We start from the raw sequence: 20,167 nt of genomic DNA, 5'->3' as shown, positions 1-20,167 counted from the left end.
TGAATGCACTTTATTCATTCAATTGTGGGATAGTGAGAATTAGTGCGCTGAGATTGCTTTATTTACAATTTTGTAAGAGCAGGTTTAGTTTTTTGGTACGCGATATTTTTGACAAAACTCAGTTAACGATTTTTCCTATCATTCAATGTACATTTTCATTAAAGATATCATTGTCTACTTGACATTTGACGGAACTTCGAAACGAATAATTAGTAACAAAATACTTTTAATCTCTATTATTTTGTTATTTTTTAGTGTACAATATAAACGAGCGCTTGCACAATCACACCTGATGGTAAGTGATGATGCATCCTGAGGTGAAGTGTGCTTGCCTAAAAGATGCCTATTCAGTCCCATAATGTAGGTTCTGGAGAAAACGGAAGCTGGATGGGCATTCCAGATCCTCGCTGTGCGAATCAAAAACGAAGATGCAAATCGCTTCGTACGCGTCCATGGTATATCAACCACGTATCGATACAAATCTTTCAAACCAGGAATATTCTACTGATTTCTACCGATGAGCCTTTTAGAACGGAGATCCACTGAATCCAAGGCATCAAGCTGATACTTGGCAGAGCCATCCCATAACTGGGAGAAGTACAACATGCAAGATCGAACCTGAGCTTGGTACTAGGTGAGAAGCTGTTCAGGCGTGAAGTAATGCTTGACCTTATTGAGAATGCCAAGTTTCTTGCCAGCTGTTTTTGTCTTGAATTTGATGTATTGTCCGAAGTTGAGGTTTTAATAACAAATTTTTATTATTATCAAAGCTTAACAATTTCCCAGAAATGCTATGCAAAACCATGAAAATAAATCCAAATGGTACAGGGCAACATAACACGTTGCTCAGTTTGAACCATCTTTCATCACATGCAGAATTTCAGAACCAGTGTTCTGTGTAATGAAATATGGTGGTTTCAATGTTGCTTTTCACTGGAAAAGCAAAATTGAAATACTGCGGAGGTGCACAGTGACAGTTCGGAAGAGTCCTGCTCTTCCAAACTGTATGATAGCTAAACTGTTAGGAACTATCTATTGCCTGTGCGGCACTTATGTATTCTGTATGCACATGCATTCCAAAGCCAAGTAACCTTTTTTGGGGTAAGCACATTGTCGTTATGGTCGTCTAATCCGGTGTCATAATAGATAATAATTAATTAATAATTTGCTAATTAATAGGAAACCTATAGTAGGAAGTACAGTATTAAATAAAAAAAACAATTAAAATCAAAAAATCAAGATCTATCCCAGCTACTTGTATAAAGCGTCCATACGTATTTTTTCTTACTGCTAATCCGCATCCGCAATTATCGTTCATGTAATCCTATAAATGTTAGTTATCAGTTAAATGATCTTAGTATTAATTGTTACAACAATCTAAAGTTAGATAAAATTCTATCTATATATATTAGGAGAAAAACTTCTGCCCCTATACTAGGATTTAACCTATACTAACCTATACTAATACTATATTTAACGATTATAGTTTTGTACTACGATCCAATTTTAATTTCTAACCTGGAATATTCTACTGATTTCTACTGAATGAAAATGAAGCTTAGGTACATCATAAGACTATCAGTCTGTTATCGGCTTCCAAAGACTTGTTCTTTTTCGGAAAGCCCTCGCCTATAAAAAGAGCAAACGCCCTGTGCCCATCAACCTGACGCGAAGGTGTCATGTGCTTGGAATTACACCGGCAAAAACGCCTTCCAGACTGGAACACTGCATTGCAATATTGTTGTTTAGCGGCAGTAATAAGCATGGCGGTTCCACTTTCCCGAACGGGCTCTTTTAGGAAACCGTGTACGGGTGAACACATAAATTTTTATAATTTTTATAAGTGTTTTTTCCTACACTTGGAGGAATTATCAATTTTATAAATTGAAAATGTGCATATAAAAATTTTCGGAACCGACAGGATTTGAACCTGCGGCAATCGCGGCCTGAGCGCTTTATCCAATTATGCTACGGCTCTCCTACCGTTTCGTGCCGAAATTAGTATATGCCTTTCATATCAGTCTGAGGCCAGAGAGTCGCAGGTTCAAATCCTGTCGGTTCCGAAAATTTTTATATGCATTTTCAATTTATAAAATGGAAGACATAAATGTTATTATAACATAGAATGGATAAAGGTCAAACAGGAAAGGGGCTTCAATATTTCATTAGTTAGTTGAGTTTCTTGCCGGCTCTTCTCAGTGGAATCTGCCTTCCGAACCGGTGGTAGAGTCACTACAAAGGGACTAACTTGACTAAAGTGCTTATAAACTAGGCCTACTTGAAATAAATGAACTTTGAATTTGAATCTACTGAAAGGCACTTCTACGAGTAGATACTAAACCTTAACTTACATCCGTATGTATATATATGCACAAAGAGTTACCAATGGCATAAAATATGTACAAAACAAAGAAATCACTAAACTTTTTGGTGCGTGTATGTCTAGAAGAGGTCTAACTACCTATTCATGCCATGAAAGTACTCAAGTTACACGTGGCCTGACGCCGGAAGGGCCATACCTTTATAGCGGTCCGTAACAATAACGTGGATGGAAAACGCTTCGTGCGAGTTAATTGGACTGTGGATTGGAATTGGAATTACGTGGAGTAGTTTCGTTTACTCCCAACGCAAAAAGAGGGTTTAGTTTTTTACGTTTAGTCTGTGAGTCTTTAGCGCTTAAATATTCGATCAATATTATACTATACTAGTGGACCCGCGCGACTTCGTCTGCGTATAATTCAAAAGATAAGATACGTTAATAGATATACATAGTCACATTTGCTGTAGCGGACTCTTTTTAAGAACTTTTAAATGGGAACAACTTTTTTCATACATTGTTTTATCGAAACTAACTTTTAACTTTAATCGTTTCCGGCTCACACGTAGTGGAAGCTCTCAAAAGAAAAAAAAACCTTAATTTTGAACTATTCTTCATTAGTGCTATGCTCCTATTGGTCTTAGCGTGATGATATGTACATATATTGCATTAAAAACGCACATAACTCCGAAAAGTCAGTGTTGCGTGCCGGGGATCAAACTCTGTCCCACCAAACGGGGAACTGAAGTCTTACCCAATATCTATCACCGTTTCTAGTAGGTACAAAGTGAAAATAAAGATGTTTTTATAATTTTTTTTTATTAGCTAATTTGAATCACCACACAAATATCAATAGTTTTACTTAATAGGTTTTGACTAACCTATGTTCCAGTTGTTACAGACGGACCAAGTCACCATAAGGGATCGTTTTCACCATTTTGGTGAAGGAACTCTAAAAATTAACGTGGGCGGGTGATGTTTTTAGATAGAAAATCTCGCGCTTTGATAATATAATGCTAATAATTATGATTGTGACAAACAACAGTTAGCGGTCATGTGATAAAACTTAAACATACTTACTTACATAGTATCTCTACCCACGTGTTTTTTTTTAAATGGAAATCTTTTCGCAAATAAAAGTAAGAGATTGCTCAGCCATATCTCAAGGTACCTACCTAACTTCTTTCTTTGTATTTCTGCATGTTTATTTTGTTATTCCTTACCATCTATTTTGTCAAAGGCCAAAGGTTTTTAAACGTGCTATTATTTCTGCTTTGTCAAGCAATCCGGACTGCACTTTTGGATTGTAATTTTTAGTTTTCTTTTGTTATTTTTCTCATTGTATGATTAGTTTTGTTTAACTTTTCGCATTTTTATTAGAAGTAGTTTGTAGTTTTAATATCGGTAATTTTGTAGGAAATGATGTGCACACCTTTAAGTAGCTAGTCCCACAGATTAGAAACAAAATATTTGTAATTTTTCTTTACTATGTATTGTGAACAAGCTGTTGGTGTACCTTTAATAAATAAATAAATTACCATCAGGTGGGCCATCTGCTACGTACGTCAATTATTGCAATAAAAAAGACCACGAAGTGGCAATTTGTTTGAAAAGCGGGCAGCTGAGTTAGGAAGTTCACCCTCGGAGATCTCGGAGAGCAATACCCGGCGAGGGAACGGGTCTCGTCCCATAATGAGAAAGGGTTAAGGCCGTAGTCCACCACCATAAAACGACTAAAATTCTCCTCCTATACGAGTTATAAGTATATCAATTTTAGGGTAGACAGTGCTTTTATGAATGTGTGAAGTGCACGCCACTGTCCACCACGTTGGCACAGTGCGTATTGGTAAACTTGTACCTAATGTGTCTTAAATACACAGGGACATGAATAGGTTGAAGATGCTTCTCTTAAAGTTCGCTTTAAAAATAAACTAACTACAAATGTGTAGGTACTAACAGAAGTAAGGTATGAATAAAAATTTAATTATTATTTACGTTTTATTGACGAAAATATTTAGATAGTCATTCTCTGACGCAATGGAGAAAAAAATATTTTTTTTCGTCAGGTTCCAAACTGCTTGCAAATCTGACTTATAATGCTTCATAAACAGGAAAAACGTGATTTTTGTGGTCGATGTTGAATAATTATAACTGTACGTAGCTATATGCGAAAAAAATATTGAGTGAAAAATATTATGTAATTAAATATTTTCACCTTTGCTTTAAAACTTTTTAATTACAGACCGAATGTTCATCTTCGCAAAATTTTCAAATTTGAAACTAAAAGGTGCGTATGAAGCGTTGAAGTGATTTTTTTTCAGCTGCGTTCTGTTTGATAATAACTATGTGGCTGAGATCATAGGAAAAACTTTTGATTTAATGAAGGAAAAACACTTTTAAGGTAAAAAAAATGTACCTACTCCATAAAATTACTTCTACTATTTATAGAGGTCAGTGGGTCTAGCAGAATTGTGTGAGGCATGTGTTCTGTAGAAATTTGAATTTATATTGTCTTGTCGTACAGTTTTGAACGCAGTTTTATTTAAAATTTACGCATGAAACTGTTAATAAATGACAACATGGCTTTACGTCTAAACATCTCTGTTTTTTCCCTTTGCGAAAGAATCACAGAATAAAGAAGAAAAAAAAGCCATTAAATGTCATCGTTTTGACACTTGAGTTGACAACTGCGGACTGAAGTTGACAACTGACGATGAAATTGTAAAGTTAGGCACGTTGTTGGTGTGCTAGTATTTATTGAATTCGACTAACTTTAAACTTAGTGTTAAAATGGTTAAAGTAAGCGATGATGCCATCAAAAGTGTCGGCAACGTGTTAAATGATCCCAATAGGCCTATGAAAGAACGGTTTCGGGCACTCTTCGCACTTCGCAATATAGGGGGAGAAACCGCTATCAAATGCATTAGTGAATGCTTTAGGGATGAATCAGTATTGTTAAAACACGAACTAGCTTACTGTCTAGGTCAAATGCAGGATACAAATGCTATACCAGTGTTAATACGTATGTTGGAAGACGCAAATCAGGATCCGATAGTGAGGCATGAAGCCGGTATGTTTTTACGTGTTCTGTTCTTTAATTTTAAAATTCTATTCTAACTCGTATTTATAATTACTAGGCGTAGGTACTTTACACTTCAACAAAAACTAACAATGTGTTACTACACTTTGTTTGTTTTTGAATATACCTTAATCAAAGTAACTAATTGTTGCTCCCTTTTTTTTAATTTGCACTTCGAACGCATCTTCTGGCTTCAAATAGGCATCTACACAAGCTTTCACTAACTCAGGCTGCATCACTGCTGGTGGTGCTATATGCTAATGGAAAGATTAAACACATAATATAGATACAATTTATTTAGCAATATTGAGTTTTGTTCTATGACCCGTTCTTACCCATTTGAGTCATCTACAATGTTAATATTGGTTTTGTGTAGATATCACTGCCAATTTTATTGCACACATTTATAAACTAACAAAATTACTAGGACTAGTGGAAAGCCACTGGTAATATTGTGAAAAGAATAGCCATTTTTTGACTATTGAGATAAAACATTTTTGAACCACAGAACCTTAGTTATACTTAAGTTAGCGAGAAGCAAAAGAATCTGTATGGAGTAATATCTGTATGGTGTTAATAATTTCTTAATCTGTATACCTTTATAGCAATGTGCCCTCTATGCACGTTTTGTTTCATCCTCAGTAGATGTTGACTTAACTATGAATAATTCTTAACAGTTATTCATTGTAAATTCAATATTCTCCTGCTTTTAGTGAAGTATAGCAAGTTAAGCTTAATTTCTATAATATAAAGTTGTTTTTACTAAAAATAATATCTTAAATATGTATTATTATTAGTAATAGTGACCCCAGTGTGATAATATTATGTTTGCCTATGTTTCAGGTGAAGCCCTTGGTGCAATTGGTGATGCAAACCTGCAGTCATTACTAGAGAAGTACCAACATGACCCAGCGATAGAAGTTGCTGAGACATGTCAAATAGCCTTACAACGTCTTAAATGGATACAAGATGAGAGCATAGAAAATAGTAATCTATCAAAAAGTCTCTATACGTCAATAGATCCTGCACCCCCAAGCAAAGTCGTTGATATCCAAGAGCTAACAGATATATTATTGGATGAAAATAAATCATTGTTTGAGAGATACAGAGCAATGTTTAGTTTACGCAACTTGCGTACTACAGAGAGTATTAAGGCTTTGGCTAAAGGTGAGGTTTGGTTTTGTATTAAGATATGGCATTAAAACTATATATTACTTGTATGTATAATTAATTTCATGTACAAGTCCCACTTCATGCTTTTATTTTAAATCTACCTACTGTGTGTAGGCCTATGTTTCTGCGTCACAGCTGTAAAAGATGATTATGAGATGAAGAACCTTCAAAATAAAATTCATATTGATTTCAGGTTTCCAAGCCAGCAGTGCACTGTTCCGTCATGAAGTGGCATTTGTCTTTGGCCAGATGCAAGATGAGCGATCCGTGCCGGCCCTTATACAGACGCTGAAAGATACAGGTAAAATAAATATGATAATGTATAATTTATAATCATGCTATTATTTCTGCTTTGTCAAGCAATCCAGACTAAACTTTTGGGTCATAATTTTTGTGCGTGCGTGTGTGTGTGCCCTGTGTGTGCCCACCTTTAAGTGGTTTGTCACAATGATTAGAAACAAAATCTTTGTAACTTTCTATTGTGAACATGCTATTGTTGTTCCTTTAATAAATAAATAATTTTAAACTTTGCTCGGATCCATATGTCTATAATAATGTATCCTATACAAGATTTAAGGATTGATAGCCTAGTGGTTAAAACTTCAGTCTTTCTGTATCGGTGTTTGACCACCAGCATGCACCTCTTAATTTTTTGCTGCGAGGCTTTGGCCGTGGCTAGTTACCACCCTACCAAAAGATACGTGCCGCTTAGCGGTTTCGTGGTGGTCTTGGGTACAACGTCTCTAGGTCTAAATATATCTAGGAAGGTGATACGCGGTTCGCTGTTAAATAAGTACAGGGGTCGGGGAGAATTTGATCTAATAGTTCTTGAGCACACTCCGAAATAAATCTCGTAGAATACCTAAAGACATGCTTTATTTTATTCTAATATGAGTAATACCTCATAAGATAAGTTATATTAAACCCATACCCCTAATTGGTTTCTACGCGACATCGTACCGGAACGCTTAATCGCTTAGCGGCATGTCTTTGCCGGTAGTGTGCTTAATTGCTACGGCCGATGCCTCCTACCAGGCAAAAATTTCCACGATGCTCCAAACTCTGAAGATTTTACTGAGAGCTAGGTCTTTTCTTTCATGGACATTTATTTATTTTCAGATGAACATGAGATGGTTCGACACGAGGCTGCCGAAGCATTGGGCTCTATAGGTACTGAAGATTGCACTGAAGTTTTGAAGAGGTAAGTTTTTTTAGCAATGAAAATCTCACTTGCTTCAACGGTTAAGGCAAACATCGTGAGGAAACCCGCATTCCTGAGAGTCCTCCATATTGTTCTCAAAGGTGTGTGGAGTACACTAATCCGCACTAGGCTTGCGTATAACCCCTTCTCATCCGTGGGACGAGTCCCGTGTTCTGTGGTGGGCCGGTAATGGGTTCTAGATGAAGTATTTATATTTCTACTTCATCATCTCGTATCTTATTGGCACTGTCCAATGTCCAATATCTTTGGTCGAGCACAATGCAGCCGTGCAATAATTTTACCCTATCGTTTTCTCTAGAACTTACAAAGTGTCCATAATCGCTCCAACTCCCGGTGTAGCCTCGATCACCTATCAGGTCAATAAATAACATAAAAAAAAATTACTTACTCGTCAAAATAAGCGCTATAAATCGTTTAAAAAGTTATTTTCTTTTGGGTGTCTTCGTATTTTTCCAAGATGGGTATTAGAGACTGATATGGATTCTGACCCTGAGACAAAACACCTAGGTAGCTAACCTAAATAGTCAATTATGAAATTTACAGAAAGGAATAGTTTTGTTCTCAATTATACCCTAGAAGCTTATATGGGTTAGCTCAGCTGAGAAGTCCTTAACTCATCATCTCACACAACAGTGCACAGGATCTCTATTCTGAGAATGAGAAGGGTCTCTGGCCAAACGTGGATAGATAGACTTCACATTACCTTGAGAACAAGAAGAACATTCATGCAAGTAGGTTTTTTTAAGAAGTACTCTTTTGAGATTAAAGCTTGTAAATAAATAAATGTACTACGACAATACACATTGCCATCTAGCCCCAAAGTAAGCGTAGCTTGTGTTATCCGAACTAAGATGACTGATGTATATATTTTTTTTATGAATAATATACACAAATACTTACAATATTAATATAAACACCACGACACTAAAAACATTAATTTTCATCACACAAGCGTTTTCCACAGCCTCAGAAAGCATGATCGTCCACTGCGCCAATCGGCTGTCGAACTAATGATTAATTATTTGGATAACCAATAAAAAACAATATTATGTTGAGTTATAATTTAATCTTCTGAAATGGGAGGTACTATTTTCCTAATTTATTTGTCCATTTAATCTTTTTTATTCCTTTACCAAATCACGTCGTGAATAAAGCGAACAAATCCACCCTGCAGCCCCCTGGAATGCTTGTTATGTTTCCATACATTTGTCACTAAATGTTTCGCAGGCCACCGTAGCGCGTTGTGGGTCTTTGAGACAGACGGACAGGCGAACATAATGCAATTTCACCTGGGTTAATTCTATCAATTATTAATATTATTTATGTCAAAATAATGATCGATAGGTCCTTTTTAATTAAAGGAAGCCCATATTTATATATATATACTAGCTGTTGCCCGCGACTTCGTCTGCGCATGATTTTGTTTTTTGATGTGGCATTCAATTAAGTTGTACCTAGTTCTAAAAAAAATTTAAGTATTCAGTATCGCTAAGCCTTAAATGAGGGGTTTGCTGCTGTCCGCTGAGGAGTTCTGTCCTCTTTCTCCAACCACATTCATCAGATCTTCACAAAGTTTGGGCAAAATTAAACACAATATTATAACCTCTACATTACAAAAATAATTATTTAAATCGGTTATAATTTGTCGGAGTTATGGTGTAAAATCTTCAAACACCACTTTCATCCCCTCTCCCAAAGGAACCGAGCTTAATTTCGGGATAAAAAGAATTCTATATTACTATTCCAACAGTTCCAAGAATATGTGTACAGAGTTTTATGAGGATCGGTTAGGTAGTTTTTGCGTGAAAGCGTAACAAGCAAACTTACATTGACATTTATAATATTAGTAGGGATTTCTTGTGTGCGTGTGTATGTGACTGAACTCCTAAACGGCTGGACCGATTTGAATGAATTTTTTGGTATGCGTTTGGGTGGCAACCTGGATGGCTTAGATTCACAAATCAGCCCGACAGATGGCGCTGGTGTCCGCTAGTATATATAAGCTTATATGTATGCAGATCATATCATAATCAGACATCATCATATCAACCCATTACCGGCCCAGTACAGGGCACAGGTCTCCAAAAATGAGAAGTGGTTAATTCCATAGTCCACCACGCTGGCCCAGTGCGTATTATATAATATGAAGAAAATATCCAGTATGAGTTTTTACCAAAAAATCGCCTATAGACAGACGGTCATTTGGATAAAAGCATGCGTTACTTTGCGGAAATCCATAATATATTATGAAAATTAAGCTTAATTTGCTATACTCCGCGAACAGCAGCAGAATCTGTATGGTGTAATTTATAATTACTTCAATCCGTATACTCCACTTGTTGAATACTGTTAACAATTATTCATTGTAAAGTCAACATCTCCTGAGGATGCTCCGGTTTCGGAGTGAAACGTGCGTAGATGGTAACATTGCCGAGGATCTGTTTGGTGTGGTGTATACGGATTGAAGTAATTATAAATTACACCATACAGATTCTGCTGCTGTTCGCGGAGTATAGCAAATTAAGCTTAATTTTCATAATATAGAGGGGTCACTTCGCAGAGCATGTAAGGAACACGTCCTGCAATTTGCCGCCCTGTGTCCATAAACCCAGAGGCGGAGGAGGTGTTTAGCCTCATGTGGCTGTAATTAAACCGCAATACAGTATTGCAACAATGCTGCTTGGCGGCAGAAATAAGCATGGCGGTAGTACGTTCCCGGCAGTGGCGTGCACAGGGTTTTTGACCAGGGTAAGCATAAAGTAGGTGCATGGCATAAAATGGAAAAAGTTCCCTCCAATACGAGCTATATAAAATAATTTGGGTATGCAGTGCTTATGTGCATGTATGAAGTGCACGCCCCTGGTTCCCGGACAAACTGTGTGTCACAAAAAGCTCTACTATTACTGACTAAAATCCATCCAACACTTATGTGTAACGTTTATTCCAGGTACCTGGATGACCCGAGACGCGTTGTTCGAGAAAGTTGCGAGGTGGCACTAGATATGTCGGATTATGAGAACAGTCCGGAATTCCAATACGCGAACACATTGCTTACAATTCAAAATTGATTCAGAAAAAACTGTAAACTTCTTTTACTGCTGCATTATCTTACAAGTGTGATTAGTTCGTAATTTTTGAGTTGCAAAAAAAACAAAGCCGGACACAAATAAACCATGAATGAATGAATAAACTTTTATTGCACACCACAAAAAGTACAAAAAAATAGAAAAGTTTAACAAAACAACGTATACAATTTGGCGGCCTTATCGCTTCATAGCGATATCTTCCAGGCAAAATGGCGAGGAAAACAAACACAGAAAATAGTTTGGTTGAGCACATATACCCATAAAATAAATACCCTTTTTTTTCATTTATTTTTTATACACGCCTGTTGGAAAGCAATGATTTTGTCTAGGTTGGCGTGCGCCACCAATCCGCAGACCCCACCAATCCCCACTAGGCCAGCGTGGTGGACTACACCCTTCTCATGTGTGGGAGACTCGTGCTCTGCAGTGGGCCGTTAATCGGTTCATATGAGGATGGCGTGTGCTAGCATACACTATGCCTATTTTTTGCCTTGAAGGTACTCAAGTTATACGTGGAAGGAAACACAGTTGGAAGACGTTCCACATCTTAGCACTAGGTATCAGATACGTCAAGAAGGGGGTAAAACAGCAAACGAGGGGCGCCCACAACATCAGCCTGAAGTTAGCTCTTCAGTTGAATACTCCACTTTTCACACCTCGCGAGAAAATAACATTTGACGAGGATTTTTTACTATCGCTCGCCCTTCACAGTCACTGGTGAGCGACAGGGACGCCATCATACGTTAGAGCGAGATAGCAATATTAGTATGAACAAGTTTTATTCAAATCATGAAGCCTCCTAGAGGGACTCCAATACAACATTACTTACCCGCTAAGCTTATTGAATGTATGTGTTCTTGACCTTTCAATAAAAATAATTGTCAAGCGAGTAATGTGAAAAAAACGTCTCGTTTGTTTTTGCTCACGGCGGCGTCTCGCTGTATAAACAACAAGAACTTTGCTGAGTTCAGCAAAGTTCTTTATAGTAGGATAGGATAGTCTATTCGTTCACAATATTCAATAAGATACATTTCATCACCAGCTGTGCACTTAGCATTGCCGCTTGGTATTTAAGACCGTGACTAGGTTCTACTTCAGAACGTTGCAAACTAAAAAGCTACCTAAATTGCTCGGTGGCCGGTCTGCAGTTTTGCATTTCTAATTTTTTGCAATCTTTTGTTGCCTGTATAAAATTTAACATAACATTAAATCAGCTATCCATGTGTTTATAGTACTTTTTATTTTATCCCAGAATTTAAAAAACCTTACTGCAGCGTTAGAGGTAACTCTGTCTAAAGTCTGTGTTTGTCTTTAAATTTTACTTAATCGCGGAAAAAAAATTTAGTTAGAAACATGATCAATATAATGTTGCGATGAACTTTATAGATTCGAAAAAAAAACTTTTTTTTTCAATTAATTTATATTAAACTATTAATCACTAATGGTGGAACCACATTGCACCCTAAAATTGAAGCTAAGAACATACCATAGTATCTTTTTTGTTGCATACATCTGTACCTATAAAGGTAATATTTATAACTTTTCTATTTCAGTTTATTATACTTGTATCAATAAGCAATAAAAAAAGTACTAATATAAAATGTATTGTTTATTTTATTTTTTCGCCTCAAACCTTTGGATATTCACGTGAATATACCTAGTTATGTATATGGTATTACAAATAATACACCTTAGATTACTTGTTACTAATGTTAATATGATCAAAGTGTAACTTCTAAATTATGCTAATATTTTAAAGATTTGTTTATAATTATAGTGAAATGGATTTGACGCATTTGAACTATTGTGTTTTTATACAAATAAGTTTTCTATTTACTTCTGTGGTAAGTTTTATTTAATTCTGTTAAAAGCTCTTCAGCCTATTAAAGTCTAACTGATAGGTGCAGATTTATTTATTTATAATTTATGTACCAGAAATTGTTATACAAACATAAATATATGAAGTAAGCAAAGGAAAGCATATCTCTCTGAGATCTCTACCAGGTTGTGAGTGTATGATTTTATAATGTGGTATAGGTCAAATAAAGGTTCTATATAATTAACGATAGCTACTAAAAAAAATATATAGATTATCTTGGTCTCTCGATTGGCCTTCCACACTGCCCCGATGCGGGAATAGTTCATGAATAGCCTATAACAGTCAACTGATACACTCGAGGTCTCTCCTTTTACCCATAATCACCAGGCCAGGAAGACTGGTTGGCTCTCGCATTAAATTAAAAAAAAAAAAAAACATGTAGGTCTATCACAGGCACTTATGAAGCGTTCATACATATATGTTTACAGTATCATAAGGGGATGGCTATAACTTCGTTCACCAATTTAAACTACGAGGGTTCCAACTCCTTAGACCAGGCTAGGAAGAGCCCACAACAAACTTAGCGGGGTAAAATAAAAAATTATATGATAGTAGTAGCATATAGGAAGTTGTTACCCGTTCTCAGTTATATTCCCTTGGTCGCCTCGTACGATAACCGAGGGAGAAGTGACAGTCAACACACGAAAATATCAGCATTTATAGTGCTATAAATGATGATATTATAAAGCCCCACATAGCCTGCACTTCGTACTAAGACGACAGGTGCTCGAAGCGTCGTAAGCGAGGCCGTCTAAACTTTTCTTCATAGATAAGGAATTGGGAATTTTTGAAGCCGTATTGGTATTAAGTATAGGTATTTTTTGTATATTCTAGTGGTTAAACCGCTCCCCTTCGAAGGGACTGAGTTCGATCCCTGGCACGCACTGCTGGGCAACCTTTCCGAGCTATGTGCATTTTTAATTTAAATCAATTTAAATATCAGTTGTTTTAACGGTGAAGGTAAAGAAAGAAACCTGCATGCCTGAGAGATGTTCTCAAAGGCTGTTAAGTCTACCAATCCGTACTTGGCCGCAGTTAAGTCCACCACGCTGCTGGACTAAACTCCTCACTCAGGAGGGCTAGAATAGGCAAGACACAAAAATTATATACCCTGATTATATCCCCTGATAAGGGATATAATTAACGTGTCCACCTGCTAAAGCACGGGAACATGGACTTAGAGAAGTTTACCCCCGTTTATTATTACACATAATATATTATTTGGATATTATTTCCACTTGTGCTCTAGTAGTTAATAAAATAATAGTTGAAGATACCGCTAGCATTGACAGGAGACAATTTGACAGCCGAGTGGCGCAGTGGGCAGCGACCCTGCTTTCTGAGTCCAAGGTCGCGGGTTCGATTCCCACAACTGGAAAATTTTTGTGTGATGAACATGAATGTTTTTCAAGCTACGCTTACATTGGGCTAGGTGGCGATGTGTGTATTGTCGTAGTATATTTATTTTATTTATTTATAATTATCTCCTGCCCATGCTAGCCGTTGCGAGAAGAGAGAGACCCGTGTGCTGTAGTGGGCGGGTAATGGGTTGATGAAAAACTTTTGTAGTCCTCCGACATATTGGATTCTGAACAGTCCTCATTCCTGGGGTTAACCCGCGAGGTGGTACTCAGCGGCAGCACGCTGGAAGCGGTGGAGCAACTCGAGAAGGCGGTGTATCAACACGTGCGCGGCGACCGGCGTGTCAAGAGATACTTCGACGCGTACGACACGCCCTTCGTGGGCAACGGACGGAGGATGAATGGCGATAAATATGACGATTACTAAAATAAAAGTATTAAATAAAAATAAAAGTATATTGATACAATTTTTTTTTTATTCTATGACCCAATCATTTCGGCAATAACACCAGCTACTAGGCAAGCTGTGCCTAGGATGAGACAAAAATTATATCCCCTGACAATCTATTTAACGCAGCGTAAATAAATATTCACGTGTATACAAAATATTAAAACGTAATACAATGCTTGCATTTTAAAAGCAGAAATAAAAATTGTAAGGTTTCTAATAGACTTTTTTCCAACAACAGGAATCCAGAGCCTAAAAAACGGTATGTCAAGTTCCCGACAAAGATAAAACAAATAGAATAGGCTGTTTGATCAATGATCTTTGCCTGTTATGATGCCTGAAGGAAACAAGCCAAAAACAACATTTTATTTGAAGTGGCGCGATGAAAAAAATATATTTTGTTATTGCTTTATAATCTCATTATTTTTCCTCACAATCGATATGAGTATGATGATAACTCGGAAACATCATTCTCACCGTCAAACTATCTCGTGTGAGAACGGGTGACGTAACGTTGTCGAGACACAGGCTTGATGTTTCAAAAGTGCCTAAATTAGGCATGAAACAAATGACATGTGATTAAAAATGTTGATACTGTAAGAGCAGAGCTTTGCCCAGCTGCCAAGATCAACTATTTTAGCTAATCTAATTCCACTACAGCAGATTAATTGTTAGAAGAAATAGAAGCTTTATGCGTTTAGATTATAATAACTTCTACGGGGAAATTTATTATACGCGTCATGTGTCCGTGTAATAATATATTATGCGTAAATGCTCGCAGTGCAACGGCTTAGAATAACTAACGAGCACATTAAAAACACACGGAAATAACTTGGTATCACCAAGTTATTGTGAATATAAGATTTTCTACTAACGTTTTTTCTACTGTTTCCCAGTATTTTAAATAGTTGGCACTCTCCCGATACTTTTTATACTTTTTATTTTTTTTACTTTCCACCTAAACCTAAAGAATGAAATGCTTAATATCTTGGCGGTACGTTTTTGTCGGTATCTCTGGGGGGTGGAAACTAGGCACCACCAAAGCTTCCCAGCAGACCGAATTTAAGTTAAGTAATAAGTAGTTACTCAATATTAAAGCCAAAATGGAATGTGATGCCTACTAAAATATTAAATATCTTTATAAAGGAATTATAATTTACACTCGATTTAGAGAAATGATTATTATTTCAAGTAACTTATTTAAGTTAATAAAAAAAAAATTGGCAAGCCTAATTATTTTAAATGTTGTACAATGAACATGAGCTTAATTTACTAAATTAAGCGACTATAGTAAGTTAGGTATACCTTTAATGATATTCCGTAAAAAATGCGGTGGTAGCCCAGTGGGTAGAACTTCGACTTCACCTTCGAGGGGGCGAGTACGAATCCCGGCACGCACCTCTAACTTATATGCGTTTTTTAGCAATTAAAATATTACTTGCTTCAACGGTGAAGGAAAACGTCGTGAGGAAACCTGCATGCCTAAGAGTTGTCCGTAATGTTCTCAAAGGTGTGGGAAGTCCACCAATGCGCGTTGGGCCAGCGTGGCGGACTACGGCCTTCACCCCTTCTCATTGTCGGAGGAGCCCCGTGCCCTGTGGGCCGGTAATAGGATCATATGATTGTTAATATTATTAACACGTGAATTCAAGTTCACATAAGAATCTTGTCTCTGTTGTCATAGTAATTCATGATTCTTTTTGACTTTTAACTTTACAGCTGATGTATTGGTTGGTTGTCATCGCGTAGTTATTTAATTAAATCTTTCAAAGCAATACTAAATTATTTCTGTATTCAGAGGTGAACACGTGATGGTGAAAAAAATATTATTATACTAAACATACTATTATACAAAACTGCTATAGACCTGCGAATTTCGGCCTGTATGTTTACATAACATATCGTTAGTCCGCAGCGAAGCGACAAAAAGGATACAAATCTGTTAGCGCCTGCCATATTGTGTACCGTGCAGTTGTGATCAGGCAGATTTTTAGAGAGAAATTCAAATTCAAATTCTTTCCTGCCAGCTTCTTCTTCTGATGATAACATCAGTATTTTCCAAATTAAGGTATAATTCGGTCCCGGTCCACCAATCCGCACTTGGCCAGCGTGGTGGATTACGGCCCTAACCCTTATCATTGCAGCAGGCAGACCCGTGCCCTATAGTGGGCCCGTAATGTGTTGATGTTGGATTTTGTCTTGCAAGAGAAAGCGGAGCGGTGTGCTTCCTAACACTCTAGTCAATAAGAAATTATATTAATTGTAAAGTATTGTTGTTTTGACTTTTCCCAAAAGTCCAAAATTCTGTAATAAAAATATACTCAACCGCACAAAACACGACCTTTCGCACACAGTATGCAGTTGTCACTTGTTAATGCCAGTTTCTTGTAACTCAATGGTTTATATTTACTTTTTGTTTATAAAGAGTAATTTTTTGTCTTAAAAAAACTATATTTATATAAAACAATATACTGTGAACTGTGAAGCAACTGTAAGTACTTCTATTTCTTGAATATTGGCTATATTAAGCTTAATTTATAAAAGTTGTTATATGCAAAAAGAAGGTGAATCTGTGCAGTTCGATTCATAGTTTCTTCAATCTTAATAGACTGCAATAAATAGATCTTCCAAAATGTACTCTGAGAAGCACTTTTCGATAAAACACCGGAGCATCCTCAGAACATTTTGACTTCACAGTTTACAATCAAAGCTTAGTAAAAGCAATTGGGTCGTCACTTTATTTAAAAAAAATTACGCATAAGATACCGTGGCTCTATTCTTTTTGGTTACAGTATATTTATATGTACTTTGTATAAAACTATTGAGAAATGAGTTTGTGTGTACGAAGTCACTTGGTGTGAACGCAAACGCTTTGAGAAAAAGTTATTGAAGCTACCTTCCAATTTATTAAGATTCAAGTTTCTGTTATAATATTCACGCCTCACGTACTTACATCCTAATTAAATTTCAAAAGCGAGCTGTGAGGAGTAGGGTAGTGCGAATATGTCAATTTGATTACGAGCGCGCCCAGAAAGTTATGCGTGGCTCACTTTACACCACTCCGAAGTAGATTTTGAATATTCACAATGCCAAAAGTTGATAGATGAAATCTTGATTTTAATTCCTTATTATTCAAATTCTAATTCAAAAATGTTTTATTCATGTAGACCTTATTACAGGCACTTATAAAGAGTTCATACATTTAACATGTTACACTGATGTTAGTGATGGTGACAACTGCATTCGTTAACTATAACTAAAGCTAGGAGGGTTCCAAACGCGCGTAACAAGAGCTACGCGTCTAAGAAGAGCCCACAACAAACTTAGCAAGGTTTTTTTTGTTATCACCATCTCACAGTCTAGTTAATGTTGAGCTATGAAGTAAGAGAAATTCATATCCAAGCTTTTTTATCATATATGTAATCCTTAATATTATAATATGATTTTTCTATAAGCTTACGTTTTATATAAACTTTGAACTTATTGAGAGACATCTCAAGGATTTCATCTGGTAATTTGTTATAAAAAGATATACCCTTATATGAATTACTAATTTTATGCAGCCTACCTAGTAAACTGCACTAGAAGTTTATTTTTATTTCTGCTATTAATATTGTTACAAGCCCACTTTGATATGAATATGAATAGTATAGAAGAGAACGTGTGATTGTCGCTTCGCCGTAGTTACGCGTAGCCCGGCTATGCTTTGTGTAAAATAGCCCGCGTAGCTAGTAGATATACAGCCCTACATTGGCGTAGCAAGGGACGCCTATTTTATAAGCCATCTGGTGCGGTGAAATCTTTCTGACTGTAGTGAATCTTCCACTGGTTTATGTTAATAGCTCGCTTTGCTGGTAGATACTGGGCCGTCACAAGACATTGCTCGCCCGCTTGGCTAGTTCAACCTTTATATCCATAGCATTGTTATATTTAAGATTAATGGCTCGTGTAGCCGATATTATTTAGATACACTGGTGCAACCGTGCTTCGCTTTAACAGTCCGCTTTTCAGGTAGATTCCGTCCCATCACTTTGGCATAGCAACGTCGTACTTCAGCGTAGCTAGTGGATATTAGCTCATAGTATACCATTGACAAAAGCAGTGCTACGCTTCACGATTATTGCCCGTGTAGATTCTAGCCCGTAGCGAGACTGCTGGCAATACTTTTTGTCGTTAATATATACCCGCATTGGTTGCCTTATCTATAGTTTGAGTAGATAGTAGGTTGTGAACAACGCATCGCTTGTTTACTCAGCATCTAGTTTTTCTATCTACACTTAACACTGTTATACGCGTAACAAATCTTTGCTTTAATTTGTAGTTTGTATAGAAAATCAATGCCTTTATAAATGTGGTGGGACGACCTCCAGCCCGTTCGACAGATTTCCTTAAGAAGGTGGCTGAAAGCGGCTGGATGAGAAAGGCGGAAGACCATGTGTGGCCGTGTGACCGTGGCGCGCTCTTGGAAAGGTCTATGTTCAACAGTGGACCCTTGTGGGCTGTTGATGATGATGATGATGAATATAAGGCTTTAGTTTAAATCCAATAAAGAACACGTTAAGATTTTTTTATTGGAGCAAACCTCTGCTATTATAATATGTGTGTCTCTCGTTGATCTGATATCTCCAACAATAGGTCTGATGAAAAAACTTTATAAACATTTAAAGAACTATAGCGTAATATAATATTAATGAAGTCTTTTAGCAATCAGCCTAATTGTGTGGGTACCAATTTCACTACCGACGGAAGTTTTATTAACTGTAAATTATATATATATATTTTTTTTCATTACATTAATCGACCACACTTATTGGTAATAACAGTCTAAAGCCCGCATGTTGGGGCCGTAATATTATATTGAAAATCTTGCTGCAGAACCTAAGAAATCATTAGGGCAAAGAGCTCGAGTTTCATACTGAGTAAATTTTTTCTAAATCTCAATCCGAATTTAATTTAGATAAAATATTGAAAGAGCGAATATTCCGGCGTTATTTGAAATAGAATAGGTTTAATCAAAACACGAATTTATCCTTAATTCACGACCCCAATTTAAGGTGCCGCCTCGGAGAAAACCCCGATTTCATAGCACATTTTCGATACGGAGTTGTTTGCGCGGGATTATCAAGCGATTGCTTGTAATATCATTTTTTATTTATACAAAATCTTCGATACCAGTTTTATAAGCTGTATGTAATAATAGCAATTCTCCATGACTTCGTTCCTGTACAACTTCTGATAAGCTTTGGGAGGCTTCGGCCGTGGCTACCCAATCGACAAAGACGTGCCGCTAAGCAATTTAGCGTTTCGGTACGATGCCGCGAAGAAACTGATTAACCCATTGCCATCTTAGACTGCAACATTACTTACGAGCAGGTGTGATTGCAAAGGGCTAACTTGTGTAGTGGAATAATAAAAAAAGTTTTGTGGCACACATATTTTTATTCTAGAACCTTACGCCCGTTTTCACTAACGACGAAGAAGACAATGTCACAAGGTGTACTATTTTGTGTTTGAATTATCATATTTTTCGTATAGATTTAAGGTTACTAAAAAAACGTAATTTATATTTTTTAATCTGTCAAGTGTCAGTTTGCGAGTTCCT

The 20,167-nt window shown here is 36.7% G+C and overlaps 2 protein-coding genes across 2 annotated transcripts; both read left to right on the top strand.

Moving 5' to 3' along the window:
- Nucleotides 1-5,017: 5,017 nt before the first annotated feature.
- LOC120629402 (deoxyhypusine hydroxylase) lies at nt 5,018-10,942 on the top strand. Its single transcript, XM_039898338.1, has 5 exons — nt 5,018-5,387; nt 6,240-6,563; nt 6,763-6,870; nt 7,689-7,770; nt 10,739-10,942. The coding sequence occupies exons 1-5, from the start codon at nt 5,108-5,110 to the stop codon at nt 10,857-10,859; spliced, it is 915 nt and encodes a 304-aa protein (XP_039754272.1). The 5' UTR covers nt 5,018-5,107; the 3' UTR covers nt 10,860-10,942.
- A 1,581-nt stretch (nt 10,943-12,523) lies between these two features.
- LOC120629480 lies at nt 12,524-14,544 on the top strand. The gene is made up of 2 exons (XM_039898421.1): nt 12,524-12,721; nt 14,326-14,544. The coding sequence occupies exons 1-2, from the start codon at nt 12,659-12,661 to the stop codon at nt 14,542-14,544; spliced, it is 282 nt and encodes a 93-aa protein (XP_039754355.1). The 5' UTR covers nt 12,524-12,658.
- Nucleotides 14,545-20,167: the final 5,623 nt, after the last annotated feature.

The sequence above is a fragment of the Pararge aegeria genome, chromosome 14 (assembly GCF_905163445.1).
Source record: "Pararge aegeria chromosome 14, ilParAegt1.1, whole genome shotgun sequence".
NCBI lineage: Eukaryota > Metazoa > Arthropoda > Insecta > Lepidoptera > Nymphalidae > Pararge > Pararge aegeria.
The sequence above is the reverse complement of the archived record's forward strand: the minus strand, read 5'-3'. Positions and strand labels throughout refer to the sequence as shown.